General features: G+C 39.4%; 1 protein-coding gene across 5 annotated transcripts in view; it reads left to right on the top strand.

The window, feature by feature from the left end:
* The window catches only part of Chn1 (chimerin 1), a 153,749-nt gene that overhangs the window by 76,658 nt on the left and 59,611 nt on the right, over positions 1-17,480 (top strand). For 4 of the 5 annotated variants that reach the window (XM_036183987.1, XM_036183986.1, XM_036183990.1 and 1 more), the window contains one exon: positions 6,912-7,200. In XM_036183987.1, coding sequence (XP_036039880.1) covers positions 6,912-7,200 — 289 coding nt within the window. Of the gene's footprint in view, positions 1-6,911; positions 7,201-9,047; positions 9,072-17,480 lie in introns of those variants that run through there. The other variant, XM_036183992.1, reaches the window with a different exon arrangement.

The following is a 17,480-nucleotide window of genomic DNA, read 5'->3' as shown; positions in this document are numbered from 1 at the left end:
TCCCCGCTTCTGCCCCCACCCCTCCATTCCCATGTCCTCCAGGACCAAGACACCCCTGGGAATTCATTTAAACCTGGTGGATTCAGTACAGGCAGGTCCACTCCCCTCCTTCCAGGCTGAGCAAAGTGTCCCTGTGTAAGCCCAAGGTTCCAAACAGCCATCTCATGCACTAAGGACAGGTCCGGGTCCCACAGCCTGGTTGCCTCCCAAACAGTTCAAGCTATTCAGTTGTCTCACTTATCCAGAGGGCCTAATCCAGTTGGGGGCTCCACAGCCTTTGGTTCATAATTAATGTGCTTCCATTCGATTGGCTATTTGTCCCTGTGCTTTTTGCAATCTTGGATTCAACAATTCACGCACTTGCAGACCCTCCTCTTTCTCGACAATTGGACACCTGGAGCTCCACCTGGGGCCTGGCTGAGGATCTCTGCATCCACTTCCATCAGTTATTGGATGAGAGTTCCAAGACGACTGTTAGGGTGTTTAGTCATCTGATCACCAGACTAGGTCAGATCAGGCTTTCTCTCAACCATTGCCAGCACACTACAGAGGATATATCATTGTGGATTTCTGGGGACCTCTTGAGCACTCTGCCTATTCCTGTTCTCATGTGGTCTTCATTTATCATGGTCTGTTATTCCTCATTCTCCCTTTCTGTTCTTGATCCAGCTGGGATCTCCTGCTCCCCTAAGCTCTCTTTCTCTCAAATCTTGCCCTTCATTACTCCCTCTGTCATCCAGGTTGTTCATGTAGATCTCATCCACTTCTCTGTCAAACTCTGCTTTCTTACATCTGTGTTGTAGAGTGAATTTTTTATTCTGTAATGCAAATTCACTTTAAACCATTTAGTGGAACTGATCATCAGTTCTTAAATAAGTAAAATCTATTATTAATTCTACAGACTCAGTGAGCATTTCTGGACATATTGTGGTTTCTAAAAGGTTTATATCTGGATATAATGTTTTTCTGTAAATAAAATATATAAATACATATAGTTCTGAGCAAAGTATTAAGTATCAGTTCTCTGCATAAGTGATAAGTAAAAAATGATAACAAAATTCTCCTTGACTCCCTAGAGTAGAAAAGAGCATCTTTGAACTTTCAGTTGTCAATATAGGAAGAAGCTTCCTGTCATATTCCTCACACTGAGATCATTAAGGATCTGTAATGACAGTGTGGCATGGTACTAATAAGACTATAGGAATCTCATTGTATTTTGCCAGTTCTATGTAACACCAATGAATTTTTTTTTTAATAAATGTAATTGTTATATGTTGCCATCCAATTCAGGAGAAAGTATTAATGGAAACATTTAGAAATTCTTTTAATAGAGTATATTAGTTATACCCAATAGTAGATTTCATTATGAGCTATTCATACATGTATATAGTGAAATAGGGTGGTTTTTCAGCCCCTATTTCATTCTCTCATCCCCCTCTGTGTCATACTGAAACCCTTCTTCCCTGAAAATTCCCCTGTTAGTTTCCCACTCCCTCTATTTTGAGATAGGGTCTTATTCTAAACCCAGGCTGGATTAATGCTGTGATTACTCTTTGACACCATATCAGGCCCATTTAGTCATTTGCTTGGACATCATAAGGGCCAGGTATTGTGTTAGCGCTGGGTGCTTTAAAGTAAGCAGAACTGACAGTCCACACTCTCTGCCTGGCAGCCTGCTTAAGTGTTTGACCTTTTCTTTAGAAGCAGTAGTGTGCCATTAACTCTCAGGAAGGAGAGAGACTGTGGGAGAACTTTACAAACCCATGGAATTTACCATCATAGCTTTGTTTTTCTATTTCACTGGGAATTTATGTGGTTTCACTTTTTGAAGATTGTGTATGTATGTGTGTGTGTGTGTGTGTGTGTGTGTGTGTATGTTTTTATGTGAAGTTAGGGGAAGTACTTAAATGTAAAAATAGCCTATGGTGAGCCGGGCAGTGGTGGCACACATGTTTGATCCCAGCACTCTGGAGACAGAGGCAGGTGGATCTATGTGAGTTTGAAGCCATCCTGGTCTACAGAGTGAGTTCCAGTATAACCAAGGCTATACACAGAGAAACCCTGTCTTGAAACTCTGCCTTTCCTGCCCCCCCCCCCAAATAGCCTATAGTAGCTGGAAGTAGTGGCCCATGTCTTTAATCCCAGCACTCAGGAGATAGAGACAGGTGGATCTCTATGAGTTCCTGGCCAGCCTGGCTTACATAGCTAGTTCCTGGATAGCCAGAGCTATATAGTAGAAAGAGCCCATCTCAAAAAACTATATATCTATACCTACATATAGATATATTAGCCTATGGTGACAGTAGTCATATATATTTTTATATGTTTATTTATAAACTATAATATAAAAATTACATGTTTATTTATAAAATAGCCTACGTTATATGTGAATTATAATGCAATATTTCTAGGTATTATATTCCTTTAGGATGGTTATAGAACTATATATCTAGCTCCTAGGACTGGGCTTCCAGTGTCCTGGGGTATATATGTGTGCTGGTGTTCAGCCTTCCCAAATAAATCTCTGTTAAACAGTGTAGCAGACACTGGCTCTGTAGCAGCTCTGCATCCTTGCTGTGCTCAGTGATGTCAGACATTACATTGCCAGTTTGAGGGTTCACTTACAGTTATTGCTCTATTTTTTCAGTACCTTGTTATGTTTACCCACACACTGTGGGCCTATCTTTGCAAATTATGTACATTTCTGTCTTTCCTTTGTGATTATTTTCTTGGATTATCTCTTTGATTTCTACCTTGACTCTTTACTTTGTGTCTTCTTTGTGGCATCCTGATTTTTTTTGGGGGGGGTAACTTCTATTTAAGGATGGAAATAAGAGAGATCCTATAGTTTAGCATATAGATACTTTAAGAATAATATTTTTGCCTGTGAATGATTTGTTTCCTCCAACTTGACCTGATTCTGTCTATTTATCTTGGTCTTGTGTGAAGGTTTTTCTTAGATACTGGGTGGTTACTGGCTGATTACCATATTTAAGTGTATTTGGCACTTAGGCTCAGATGTAGTTCTGAGTGTTCAGGGGAGCCTGACAGTTACAGGATGGTGCTCTTTATTGTAGAGTTAATGAGATTCCCCAGAGAAGTCTTCAGGTCTCTTACCAGGAGAGGAGCACCCTAAGGACCTAGTAAAGTGGTGCTCTCAGTTCCTTGTGTTCAGGACGGCACCTCTACTGTCTGCTCTGCCTGTGCTCCACCGATCGGTCTCTTCCTCTGTGGTGCCAAGGGCAGGGTGAGGAGTGCAGTGGGTACTTAGCTGAGTCTTGCGTTGGTTGTCATCTAATCCACCGTACAGCTGTCTGGTGCCATCTTTGGAAATTTAGTTAGGCTTATGGGAGGAGAACATAGTCATAAACTTACATACTTTAGTAATGTCCCCCATTTTATCATCAAAATTATGTAGCAAGATAGGCAAAAGTCATAGCCTAGTGTTTTAAGGGGCGTTTAGATCATCAAGTGTCTCATCACTTACTCCCACCTGTCTACCAAAGGCTTGTTTATGACTGTGCTTCTGAGGTGTTTCTAGTGTTCCACCAGTGAGTTGGATACTTTGGCTCTGGTAAATAATACAAATTGTGTTTATGATATAAACATTTTCATGTATTTGTTCCTAGAGACTCCTCCATGCCTCAGTATTAGTGGACATAGTCTTAGGTGTGCTTTATTTTTTATTTGTAAACAGGAGACATCTCTTAGCTTCTAGTCCTTTGAACAGACACTTCAAAATAACTTTGGCCTCAAATCAAAATTAATTTTTGGTTTTACAGTAAGTAACACTTTATACATATTTTCATCATTTTATGTATTTAGACTGAATTTTTTTTTTTTAGGAATATGATTTACCCACAAGGAAGCAAAGGCTGGAAAAGAGTGTTATGTTCATATTTTTAAAGCTAAATAGTAGAGTTACAAATTTTGAAATACATCTGAATGCAACTGGGCACAATATTACATAGTTCTTTAAAGAAGAAGAGCTAGCTGGAGAGCATAGTCTTTGTAGGAAGTGGTAATTCCATACCACAATCACAGCGCAGAGCAGATTGTCCTCAGTCTTTCCTGCTTGTTAACTCCAGCACCACTTTGGAGAACATGAATTTCATCCTCTTCAGTCTGTCTTGATAGAGCTGGGACTGCTCCAGTCTAGGCATGTTCACTGAGCCTTAGGCAGGCAGAGGCAGATGATTATTTCAGAAAGCAGAAGTGATTTGTCCTGAAGAAATGGAGGGATAGCAGTCACAAATGACTGAACTGGTAATGGTGCTTCTACCAAGCCTGATGTTCTGAGTTCAGTCTCTAACCCAAATGGTATAAGGAAAGAAGCAATTCCTAGAAATTGTTCTTTGACTTCTGTGTGCTTGGGCATGCACATATATGCATTCACACACATAAATAGATGTAAAAAAAGATTTTAATCTTAACTTGAGATTTTTGAAATTCAGCATTTCCTATCTTTCTTTGATCTGTTTCTATGATTATCATTTCCCATTGTGGTTGCTATATGAGCAGGACATCATGAACTTCCTAGTGTTGAAAATGTCTGAGTATTTTCTTGAGTATTTGTTGAGTAAAGGACATACCAGCAGAGCACTGTTACAAGGAAGGTCCCTCATCCTCAATCTGATGTCTTCCTCTTTTGCTTTTCTTTGTTACAGCCATTCCCCTCCATTCCCAAGGATATTCTGCTTGACCTCTACTTCCGATCCCACAGATCCCATGGCAGAGCACAAAACAACAAAGTAGTGGAGCGGCCTCTGACAGCGCGTGCTGTTAGCCTGTCCCTATGTAGCTCCCTAAGTAAAGGGGGTTGGTTTGGGCAGACAAGGAAAACCTGACATCCCTTTAGCAAAAATAACGTCGTTTTCCTAAAGAAAATGCTAATCAAAATTCCAATATGGACATTGCTTCCATGTCCTTTGAGACTAAGTTTAATCAGGTACATTATGACCGTTTGCTCCTTCAGTAATCTCATAGCTCCCTCAAGGCTAGCATGCTGACAAGGAGCTGGAATCATGGAGGGGACCTCTTGAAGTTGAAGGGTAAAGCAGAAATCCAAACCTATACTTCCAGCCAAACTATATCTAACCCTTTTGGACCAGTTCCACCACCTGCCTTCCCTCACCCTCCGCTCTCTGTACTGCTCAGCCTTCAGAAGACACTTGTGTGCCAGCCAGGTGATGCACACAACTGCCCAGACTCGCCTTAGTTTGATGGCCATAACCACCATGGAAAGGAGCTTAGACAGTCCCCCCCCCCCTCTCTCTCTCTCTCTCTCTCTGTGTGTGTGTGTGTGTGTGTGTGTGTGTGTGTGTGTGTGCGCGCGCGCGCGCGTTTAAATACATATTAGAAAAAGGAAATCATAGAAGTATATTAGACTGAAAAACTTTAATTTTGGCATAAACATTTTATCTTTCTAGCTTTTGAGACACAGAATTATAGAATGAAAATTTGCTTGGGAGAAATGTTTAAGTTTAGAGGAAAGTTTAATTATATGGTTCATTTACTTGAGTATAAGTAAAAACTTGATTGCTTTTGAAGGAACAAAAGGTGGATAATTTTATGTTAAAAGTTCAACACTGATATTATGTTGGATTCTGGATTAAGTATTATTAAAGTCTAAATTACAAAAAAACAAAAACAAAAAACAAACAAACAAAAAAAAACCCAGAACATTCTGGACCCATTATTTAAAAGTATCTAATTCCTAGCAAGAGTGGTACTGCACGCCTTTAATCCCAGCACTCAGGAAGTAGAGACAAGCAGATCTCTTTGAGTTCAAGGCCTGCTGGGTCTACAGAGTTCCAGGCCAGCCAGACCTATACAGTGAGACCATGTCACAAAATAAAATAAAACAGAATAAAAATGTCTAGCTCCTACACAGTTGAAATACTGTCTGTGCCAGAATGTTGTTGCATACTGAGTTTGCAGCTTCGTGTGGTGCCTTTTCAAAGCAAAAACTACTTGAATTTTAAAATTCATTTCTGGTGTGTGTGTGCGTGTGTTTACAACCAAATGAAGAAGATCCTCTCTGATTTGCTTAGTTTTATTGGTGTTGATTCTGAAACTGGCAGCTCTTTCCACTTTGGCGTTGGCTTCTATTGAGTGGCTGTACCTCCTGGCAAGGACACTGGTGTCAGTTATGCCAACTTGGAGCCAATTCTGAGGTTTCCTGCAGGAAGCAAAATACTGACTTTACTATGATGGGAAACCACCCGTCTTCAGTTACTGAAGCATATCATCAAAACAGACAACAGATTTCTATAGTCTGATGGTATGTGACTTCTATGTATTGTATTTTACAAGCACTTCTTGTCTTTACCTAACCAACACATAAGTTTAAAGGGAAGAACAAGTCCTTGACCTCTGGCCAGAAATGCCCAAGTGTGTTTCCGTGCTTTCTGCTGCTTGGCTCAGTTCTGGAGGCAGCACAAGTGTAATGATTGTTGTCATCCCACTTGATGAGCAGTAAATAGGACCTCCCTGTTGAAAGACATTGAATACTAGCCTTTAAGCACATTGAATATTTGCGTTATTCAACTTGAAGAAATTTTATATATTATAGTTGACCAATTGCATATTGAATGTGCCTTCTTAGGTTATACAATTTATTTTCCCTGCTTTATTATAAGTGTAATGAATTGGCTTAAGTAAGTAAAAATGTTTTCTAGGATCACCATGCTAAAAATCCTAGTTATTTCAAGTCCATTGTTTGGGTTTAGCAGTTGAATTTTGGGTATTCCGAGTGACTAATAGATATTAGTCACAGCTGATCTAAACAGTAATATACAAACAAAAGCAATGGATTTCAGCTTGGGGGTGTTTGTGCATTTGTTTCTTCTTTAGAAAGAATTTACTTGTTCTCTTTTCCTAAAAGCATCTTTCCCATTTCATTGAGGCAGATTCGGAAGTCAAACCAGAAACTTCAGGCTGTACTACGATGGAAAGCACTTTGTGGGGGAGAAACGCTTTGAGTCCATCCACGATCTGGTGACTGATGGCTTGATTACTCTCTATATTGAAACCAAGGCAGCAGAATACATTGCCAAGATGACGATAAACCCAATTTATGAGCACATAGGATACACAACCTTAAACAGAGAGCCAGCATATAAACAGCACATGGCAGTCCTGAAAGAAACACATGATGAGAAAGAGGCTGCAGGCCAGGATGGGGTGTCAGAGAAAAGGGTAAGCTATCATGAACCACACTGTCTTTGTCTGGGGGGGGTCCTTGGCAGAGCACCTCTTTGCCTGAAAGTCTCTGGTTCTCACAGCGCTTTCAGAAGGGAGTGCGGTTTTCTTAGTGTCTGGGTCTGTGGGGATGAGCTTTGCATATCTCCTACTTGTTTGATTAGAATATGCCAGGTATATATTTGCTCCTGATTGTGTCCCTTTAAAAAAAATTCATCTTCAGCTTTAAAAATATGTTGGAAAATGGCCCAGTAACAAAAAGTTAAGGGGCTTTGGTCAGAAGCATAGCTTGTGACTAAGAAAGACAGCTACTATCATATAAGGAACTGAGGGGTCACCTCAGAACTTTCTGTTTTCTTTAAATGTAGTTTCTAAATAGTTCTGTTTTTAACAATGTTATTTATTTTAATACACATGATTTAATTCTGTCTGTTGATAACGGTTACACTGTTAAGAGAATCAGCCAGCCTTGAGTGGGAGGATTTATCCCTTAGTATTTAGAAGGATTTACTTTCTTTAATTGTAAAATACAGTTTAAACTTTCAGTTGTCATGTTTTAGTCATGATGTATTTCAGAATAGCATGAAAAGTCTTAATCCTCTGGTGTTGAGATTGTCTACCCTTGATACCATTCTCCCTCACCCTTTATTGCAGAGAGAATATTCTGTTGTTACATGTTACAGTGGGTCTGAGTTAAAGGATCATTCTGGATCATTCTCTGTCTAGGTTGCAGCATGTTGCTTCATTTGGTGTCTGCAGGAGTCTCTGGTGGCTAAGGGTGTGCAGAGAGGTGTAGAGCCCAGCTTCTGTGAACTAGTCACTCTGTGTCTTGCCTTACTTGTAAATTTGTGATGAGAGCCAAGTCGTAGGGTTGTGGGATAGTATGTGTAAGCACCCCAGCAGTGCTTGGCTGGTAATAAACCTGCAATGTGGTCTCTGTCTGTGACCTCAGCATAAAGCAGCATAAGATTAGTTTGCTGTGGATGGGTAGGAGATGGGAATTTAGTGCTCATTGGCCAGCACTAATTTTGGTTTCTGGCAGATCTTAGCTCAATTGATGTTCAGTAACTACAGAGAAACCAACATTTTAAATCATTGGCCCTTGAAATTTTGCTTTAAATATGGTCTTTCCTATATTTATATTTGCTAAGAGATGCAAATCTTGTTTGGAAGTTGCCAAAGTTTAAAATAATAAATGTGTGCTATATTGAATAATGTTCTTTTCTGTCTCATTCCCATTTTTTTTCCACTTTTTATTTTCTACCTGTGATATTTCCAGGAACAACTGCACTTTCCATATCTAATAATGGCATTATAGTAGTTTATGTAGACATGAATTTACATTCTTGAAATAACATCTTTGAAAGTTTATCAGCCTAATGGTGATCTTAGCTAATGTATATATTACTTTTCACTCCTAGGGAGGTGAAATAATGACACTTAATATATTTTATTTAGCATTAGAATCTTTATTTAACTTGATAGGACGTCTCTTGTCCCTAGTATAAAGTAGAAATGATAATCACAGAGTCAGGAGACTAAGATAAACACCACCTATAAGACTCCCACTATTCTGATTGTGTTCTGACAACACTGTATGTTAAACTCCCAGGACTATTGTTCTAAGGGGCCAAGAAAAACTATAGAAAGTAGTCAGCACTGGGAATTCTGTCTCTCCAGTAGTTCCAGTAGTACATCATTAAGGACATTACTCTTTGCTTAAACTGCATGCATCTTAAATAGAGTTGACTTAGAAATCTCACTCAAAAATAGATTTATTTTATTTACAGGTGTCATCCAACAAGACAGGGATGATGACCTGTTCAACAGCTTGAAACACTGATTCCCTGTCACAGTGGATGACATTTGTAAGTAAAAGTAATCGTACTTAATTGATTCAAAAATACCTATTGACACAAAAGTGGTTTAATAAACATTTTAATGGATCCTTGACAGTTAAATTCCCTCTTTGTCCATGACTTCTTACATAAGGGGCAACAGTGTGGTTTGCAGAAATTGGCGTGGTGCTATGGGCAGGATGCTAGTGTCGAAATCAAAAGCTGGGTACTGCTTTCCACGGCAGACATGTATTCATGGACCAGTTGAGGCAGCTGCTTCATTTCTGTGAGGACATTTTTTATCTTTAACACGAGAGTTTTGGACTAGATTATTCAATTATGTGTTCTAGGGAAGAGAGAACACAGGACTGAAAAATGTCCTGGAGACTCTTGAAAGGTGAGGGTTATCAGTTACCTGTCAACTAATCGCCTAACTCTGCCGCTGTCACCTGACCTAGCTGGACTTGAGTTTCTTCATATGAGATAAGGGGTTTCCTATCAAAGATGACTTACACAGAGTTTCAGTAAAAATACACAGACGGATTCAGTGCTCAAATAAATTAGGGGAAAAATGAGACTTTTTAAAGCTGTTCTCTTGGTCTTAGGCCTCCTTCGGCGGGGACCTAATGTGATTGCAGCCCCCCAATAGAGCTCTAAGTTTGGGCTGCTTGAGTCGACTGCTCTTCTTAAGAATAGTTTTGGGAAATAATGTTGCATGGAGCTCCCCTTGGTAGAGTTTGGTGTGGTAATTGCTCTTTGTTTCAGAATTAAAGACTAAGAGCTCCATAGGTGTGTGTGTTGTGGTCCTTAGGAGTCAGTTCTGAACCTGAACTTCTGTGAACAATCCATTATATGTGTTTTTGGCCATGAGCATGTAAACAGACTATTGTATGGATTTTGTACACGGTTTGCTCTATGTTTTTATAGACATGAACATGTAAATGTTAAATGTATGGATTCATAGCCATGAACATTGTTGCCACAGGAAGTGAATCCAAGCCAGCTCTTGTCCCTAGAAAACCTGGTAGCCTATTGTAATGGCCAGAGTTTTCCTTCCAAATGATATCTACGGTATTTGTCTCATTTACTATTCACATTGTTTCCTAAGCTTGAAAACTTAATTGTAAACAAGAACATTCAAGCATTGTAATCCATATACTGGTGAAAATAGAGTGTATAAGGAGCCAGACTCTCTTCTCTACAGTAGCTTGATTTAGCAATACAGACTGGACAAGGGCCCAGTTTATTAGTAACTTCTATTTCTCTTGGAACTGAATTTGAATAGTTTCTTGTTCCAAGTAATAAATATATGTGTGTCTCTACAGATCCTGGACCAATAGCTGCATTCAGTAGTTTTTATGATAATTTCATACTAATTAAATTACTAATTTAATTTTAAATCTTTTGGAAAACATGCTGTAGAAAGTATTTCTTATAAACATTAATAATAATAACTGACTGACAAACTGTAATTTGCATTTCAGAAAGCACACTGTGAGTCAGGACATAATCTAGGCAGAATCTTCTTAGCTTTGGATCAGTTATCTGAACATTACCCCTCTCACATGAAGATGCCTCTGATGGCATTGGTGTGAAAAATTTTGATACAGTGAATCTTCAGTAGGCTAAAGCATACCCCTCTCACAAGTGTGTTCTCTTTCTCTACACACACACACACACACACACACACACACACACTCCCATACATTACCATAAACACACATGCACACAACCTGTATATGCACACATATGTGTGTGAATATCTATTCCTTTTTCTATGGAAGTTTAGAATAAATGCAGTTTCTTACATATTGTCATTAATTTGATTTTTAGAAGTTTCTTTTATATTGAAATTTTAATTTTGAAAGATTTCTTTGGGATTACCAAGCTACATATGTTTGACATATGTTTGAAATATAATTAATACCTTGCCAGGTTATTGTTATTACTAGAATCTTTGGATATCTCCGTAAACATTCAATTTTTTGTTCCTTGGAACAACTGGATAGGTCAGGGTGATCTGGTGTACTAATTGGCCTGGTCTTCCATATAGTAGCTCTTGTAACTGTTTTTACTTTGCTTAAAAAGTATGTACCATTTTATCTATATCTACACAGTCTCAACTTAGAAGTCAACAGACTGACTGTATATAAACTTAATCTTAAATAATAAAATTAGCAACATGAGATAAATAGCATGAAGCAATCTTTAAAAATCATGTCTTGATTCCTCTGTCTTTCTCCCTCTCTCTTCCTCCCTCCCTCCCTCTCTCCCTCTCTCTCCCTCTCTTCCTCCCTCTCTCTCTTTCTTGACTCCACATTCTTTTGGTCCATACCTTGTCATTTCTTCTCTCTCTCTCTCTCTCTTTTGTTTTTTCAAGACAGGGTTTCTCTGTGTAGTTTTGGTGTCTGTCCTGGAACTCACTTTGTAGACCAGGTTGGCTTCAAACTCACAGAGTTCTGCCTGGCTCTGACTCCTGAGTGCTGGGATTAAAGGCATGTGCCACCACCACCTGGCCCTTTTTCTTATATCTGTTTAATCTACTCCTTTTCTTCATCCTGCATGTGGCTGGAGAGGTGGCTCAGTGGTTAAGAGCAGTGGCTGCTCTTCCAGAAGACCTGGCTTTGATTCCCAGTACTCACATGATGGCTCACAAACATCTGTAACTCCTAAGGATCCGGTGCTGTCTTCCAACTTCCATGCAGACTGCATGCACGTGGTGCACAGGCATACCTGCAGGCAAACAACCAAGAAACAGAGACAGTGTTTTCATGGGGCCCAGGATGGCCTTCCACTCCTGATCCTCCTACTTCACTTCTCAAGTGCTGGGATTGCAGTGTGTGGCACCATACTGAGTTTTCGCTTCCTCCTCTTCGCTCTTAACCCTACCTTCGTCCACCTCATTCCCCACAAATTTACATGTCCAAGTTTCTACTGTAGCTTCTTCAAGGATCAGCTCAGTTTGTGAACACCCTTTACAGAAGTCTCCATTGTGCTAGGACTGCTAATTACCAAGCTGATTTATAAGAAAGCTACAGCTTGTGCACAGAACTTCTGATAGTGGTTTATCCTCTGTAAGATACTCTACTTAAGGTAGCACAGTTGGTTTGTTTTCAAGGAGCATGTCTGGTCATTGTGTATCAGTTATGGGACCTTAAACAGCCCTTTACCTTGGTCTTCCTAAATCTCAATTCATCCCAATCTGAGGGCAGTTTACAGATGCCACTGCATGGATTACTAGGAGACTGGAGTTTTTTAGATTTATTTATTTTATGTGTGTTTTGCTCTCATGTTTGTCTGTGCTCCATACACATGCCTGATGTCTGTGGAATTCACAAGAAGGTGTCACATCTCCTGTAACTGGAGCTTTAGATAGTTGTGAGTTGCCACATGGGTACTAGGAATTAAACTTGGGTCTTTTACAAGGACAAGTACCTTTAACCACAGAACCATCTTCTGGCCCCTAGTATAAGTTTTGATGAGATTTTGTAATGTGATCTTCCTTGAAAATGTAAAACACTAGCCACATGGGCATTGTTGCTCTCTTGGGTCTACCTGGATACTACATAATCCCCAATTTGTGCAAAAATCACAGCTTCAGCTTTCTCTGGGAAATCATCTTTTCTATACTCTGTCTTTTCAGTTCACAAAAACATCAAAAATCTCCTAGTTGCTTTATCAAGAAAGTAGTTTCTCTCAATAAATAACATGGTGATACTTGTAATTATCTCCAGTGGCGCCTGGGAAATTATTTGTTTGAGTCTCATCTTTCGTATCTTATTCCCCACAGAAAGGAAAGCTGTGTCTTTATCTAATAACTTTCAGTAACTATCACTAAAGTGTATTATCTCCTTTAACATTTGCTGTTTGGTATGAGCCATTCCCCAGCCATCCTTTCTTTGTGTATAAGTTGCAAGCTTTGTGCTACTGGGCCTGTCAGGAAACATTGACTGAACCTCTCATGTTGTATCCATTTACGATCATTCAAATTCCTTTCTCTGTTATTTTGTTTTGTTTTCTGGAGACAGGGTTTCTCTGAGTTTAGCTCTGGCTGTCCTGGAACTTGCTCTGTAGACCAGGCTGTCCTCCAACTCAATGAGATTCTCCTACCTCTGCCTCCAGAGTGCTGGGATTAAAGGCATGAGCTACTACTGCCCTGACACTTTCTGTTTTCTTTAGTCCAACTAAGTGAATGCTCTCCTTCCTCAGCCACTAATAAATATCTTCAGACTTCGGTCTCTAAACAGTCTTCCTGGACCATCCATAGAACGGTTCCTTCCTGTAAACTAGAAGTTACCTTGAAATTAAACAAACTAAAGAAGACAAGTCTATCAACCCCATTTCTCTTTAAGTCTCCATGAACTAACTCTCATCTTTCAAAATTAACTGCATTTAATTCAGCATTTGTTTGCAGAAAAACAGCCTAGACTCTGGAGGAAGAAAAAAATATACAAAGTTTTGGCTCAAAAAAATTTATTCATTATTTCTAGATGTTTAACAGACATTTGGAGAGCAAGATGTAAGCCACCTGTATGTATCATCTATAAAATATGAGTTCAATACATGTTTAAGTTAAACTAACTTCAGTTTGAGTCCGCTACTACAGCAGCCAAGCAGACCCAGAAACTGAACACAAAACGATGCCATTTCACCCCACTTTCAAGGCTTTAACCTTTCGGGGTTATTTAATTTCTGATTCAGCCTTGAATCTTTTGTAAACAGTTGTTAACTAACCAAAGAGTGAACAAATAAGCATGTGTTTTTTAATTTACCCAAATCCAAGGTCCTGATAGAAATCCATCAGGAGACAGAAGGAAAGCATAGTTACTCAGCTAAACTTTATATTGTATGTTTTTCCTGTATGAACTCAGGATCCTTGAAACGTTCCTGCAAGATAGGGAGGGCCAGTTACCATTTCAGGTAAAGCATCTGAGCTCTAGAAAAATTGTCCTTTTGTTGTGAAATACTTTGTGTGGATGGTGACTAAATGCATTTCTATATGGGATGTGTTCCAAGGGGTCAAGACTAAGTTCATAGCTGTCAATCATATAGTGAGTCTGTGGAGGCCATACTGAGGACTCCTAATGCTATGATGATTGAGGAAAACTTCAGTGAGGCCTGGGAAATTACTTACGTGATTTTCATCTGTCCCTCTATTTTATAACCTGTAGAAAGGAGAGTAATTGAAAGTCACTGGGGAAGCCAGATGAAAAGAGGAAGGTGGAAGATAAAACCCATCAGTTCTTGAGCTCAAATGAACGAGGCCAAAAGAATGCCAAATTGCAATTTCTAAGCCAGCTGAAGTTTGGGGAAGATTTCTTTATCTAGACCAATTGAGCAAATAAACTTATCTTTTTGGCTACTGGCTAGAAGGTTGGGAAAGAAGCTAATAGAAATTCACCCACAATTGACATTTCACAGTCTTTAGGGTTTGGTGAGGAAATTATCACTACTGGCAAAATCTCTATTTAAAGTTTGGAAAGGAAAGTTTGCAGCTCTTCACCTTTAGGGCTAATAGTATTTTGGGTGCAAAAGCAGCATGTAATTTTGCCTTGTTGCTCCCAGATGAACTATGAGAACTCCAGAAGGATCCACAGCCCTTACTGCACTCACTGCTCATCCGCACCCTGCTGTCACCCCAAATCTATGAGAGTAAAAGAGGGGGTGCCTGGGAAGAAAGAGGAGGGGGTAGGAGAAGGTGCTAGGAAGGAATATATTCAAAGTTCATTACATCCACGTCCAGTTTATATGGTCCTGGGGTTGAACCCACAGTTTCATGTATGCTAGTTAAGCACTCTCACAGCTGAACTACACCTCAAACCCCTTGTTACAGTTTCTTAAAAATAGCTTAAATCTTTTGTGTATTTGTTTTTACAACTGATTTCAGTGTATCTTGATTAGAGTAGGTTGGTCCTCCCATGATCTAGAACTGCTTTCTTAGCAAGCAGGATTTAGGGACTCTTGTGACCTTTAGTAGTCTTATGGTCACATTCTGGAGATGTTTCTTAAGGTTTGGAGACCTGTGCATATTGGTGGAAAGAAGTGAGCAGCCGCCAAAGGAATAGGAACTGTGTCAAGGTTTATCTGCCCCTCTTGCCATGTCTTGCTAAAAAACATAGGTGTAGTGGTGAGTAGCTCAATCACTTTATTTTTATGAACATTCATTAAGCAGGGCCAGGGAGATGGCTTAGATGGTGACAACACTTGCTACCATTTCTAACAACCTTAGCTCAATCCCAGACCTGTATGACAGCGGAGAACCAACTCCTGCAGAGTGTCCGTTGGCTTCCATATGCATGCTATGATATGCATACCATACACATACAAAATTAATAAGTGTAAAAAGACAATACATAGAATAAGTATGTTTCATCGTGATATTTTTAATAGATATATGCATTTTTGTTCACCATCTTGCCATCATTCTAAATGTTTAGCTAAATTTATTGTTTTTCTTTCTAAATAGGATGCTTAAATAATATTGGCTCTTTACTATTTAATCTGAAGTTAAGATTTATAAAATAAGTTCTGGTGTGCATAGTGGCACAGCCTTGTAATTCTAGCTACTGAGGAGGCTGAGTCAGGATCACAGATTCAAGGCCAGCCTGGGCAACTTAAAAAAACTCTATCTTAAAAAACAAAAGATGGGCTAGGAATCCATCTCAGTACAGTTGCTCAGCATTCACAAGGCCCCAGCACTGAGAGAGGGAAGGAGGGAAAGAAGGCATTCTTTAGTTCTAGATTATCATCTAGCCATAGTTGTGAAGCGATGACAGTATTTGGTCTGAAGGAACTTTCTAACCCCTTCCTTCCTTCCTCCCTCCCTCCCTCCCTCCCTCCCTCCCTTCCTTTCTTCCTTCCTTCTTTTCTTTTTACTTTTTATTTTATTATATTTTTATTATTTAAAACAAATTTTAAATTTAAATATATTTTGATTATATTCTTTCCCTCTCCCAAGTATAGCCAAAACTTTCCTGGTCCTGCCCAGTCCTGCAGCTGCTGTTATTATAATAATCACTCAGAGGCTATAATATCACTCAGAGTAATAATATCAAATTAATTTGATATTAATTACGAACTGTTTGGTCTATGGCTCAGGCTTCTTGCTAGCTAGCTGTCATCTTAAATTAACCCATTCCTGTTAATCTATGTATTGCCATGTGCCCATGGTGTTACTGGTCTGCTGGCATGGTGCTCCTTAGGCAGCGAGGGGCCATCTGCCCTGACTCCGCCCTTCTTCCCTCTGTATCTCTGCTTGGATTTCCCACCTGTTCTTATCCTGTCTTACCATAGGCCAGAGCAGCTTTATTTATTAACCAATGAGAGCAGCTCATATTCACAGCATACAAAAAGACATCCCACAGCACCCAAGTCTTTCTAGATCCTTCCCCTTCCCCACTCATCCAACTTTTACATTCTTTCTTTAAAAAAAAAAAAAAATCACCCAAAACCAAGAAAACAACACCCAAAAAGAAAAACAAAAACAAAATACACCAAACTGTAACCAAATAAAAGCACACAAAAACTGGACATTTCTTTACTCTCTTAGTTCCATACTTTTTAAAACTTGTTTTCCACAGAATTCCACCTTATCTCACATAGAGGCTCCTCAGAGAAAGCTTGGATGACTCTGTTTAACCAGCACCCCAATCCATGCACAGTTCTCTCTGCTAACTCTTGAGAGGTTTGGGTTTGGGTTTTTTAGGTTTAGGATTCTTGACTCCTGAAACTTCAATTCTAAAGGGTAGAACAGGCTAGGGATGTGTAGATTCAATATCAACTTGTTTCTGTGCCCACGAGAGTCTGTCTTTGAATTTGCCACATGGTTTCCTTTGGGCTCAGGAAATTGTAGCTATCTGCTAGTACACATCTAAAGATTCTAGTATACATTCTTCTCCCTAGTACACACTCTAAAGATTCTAACTGAGAATAAAAGCAGAGCTTCTGTAGGTTAGAAACCTTATGAAGTACTTCCTTCAGACTATTTTCTGCCATCTTCATGACAGTCATTCAGGGATGGGTTTTATACTAACACTACGATAGGTCCGTGCTGAGGTTTCAAGGGAACTCATAAAAGACAGCCAGACCTTTTGACCAAGTCTTTCTTGGTGCCATCATAGCACTTGAACATTGGATTCTGCAATATGTAAGTGGGTCGCTGTCTAGCCTTTCGGTGACTGAATTACTCAGAAAGGAGGAGGTAGACCACCAGAGACTGGTCAGATGGCCCTTCACCCACTGGGCATGTTACTGCAGAACCACGGCTCTTATCTCAGCTTTACAATAATCTCTATCTAAGGTCAAAAAGTGAAGACTCCATTGCACACAAGAAAAAAATCTATTCCCATTCAGTTTTGTATTGAATTGTATATTTTTAATAAAACAATATTCTTTCTTACAATGTAACTTTATTCTCAAATGTCACTTGTGGAAAACGCT

Source organism: Onychomys torridus, chromosome 4, assembly GCF_903995425.1.
Source record: "Onychomys torridus chromosome 4, mOncTor1.1, whole genome shotgun sequence".
NCBI classification, from domain to species: domain Eukaryota; kingdom Metazoa; phylum Chordata; class Mammalia; order Rodentia; family Cricetidae; genus Onychomys; species Onychomys torridus.
The sequence above is the reverse complement of the archived record's forward strand: the minus strand, read 5'-3'. Positions and strand labels throughout refer to the sequence as shown.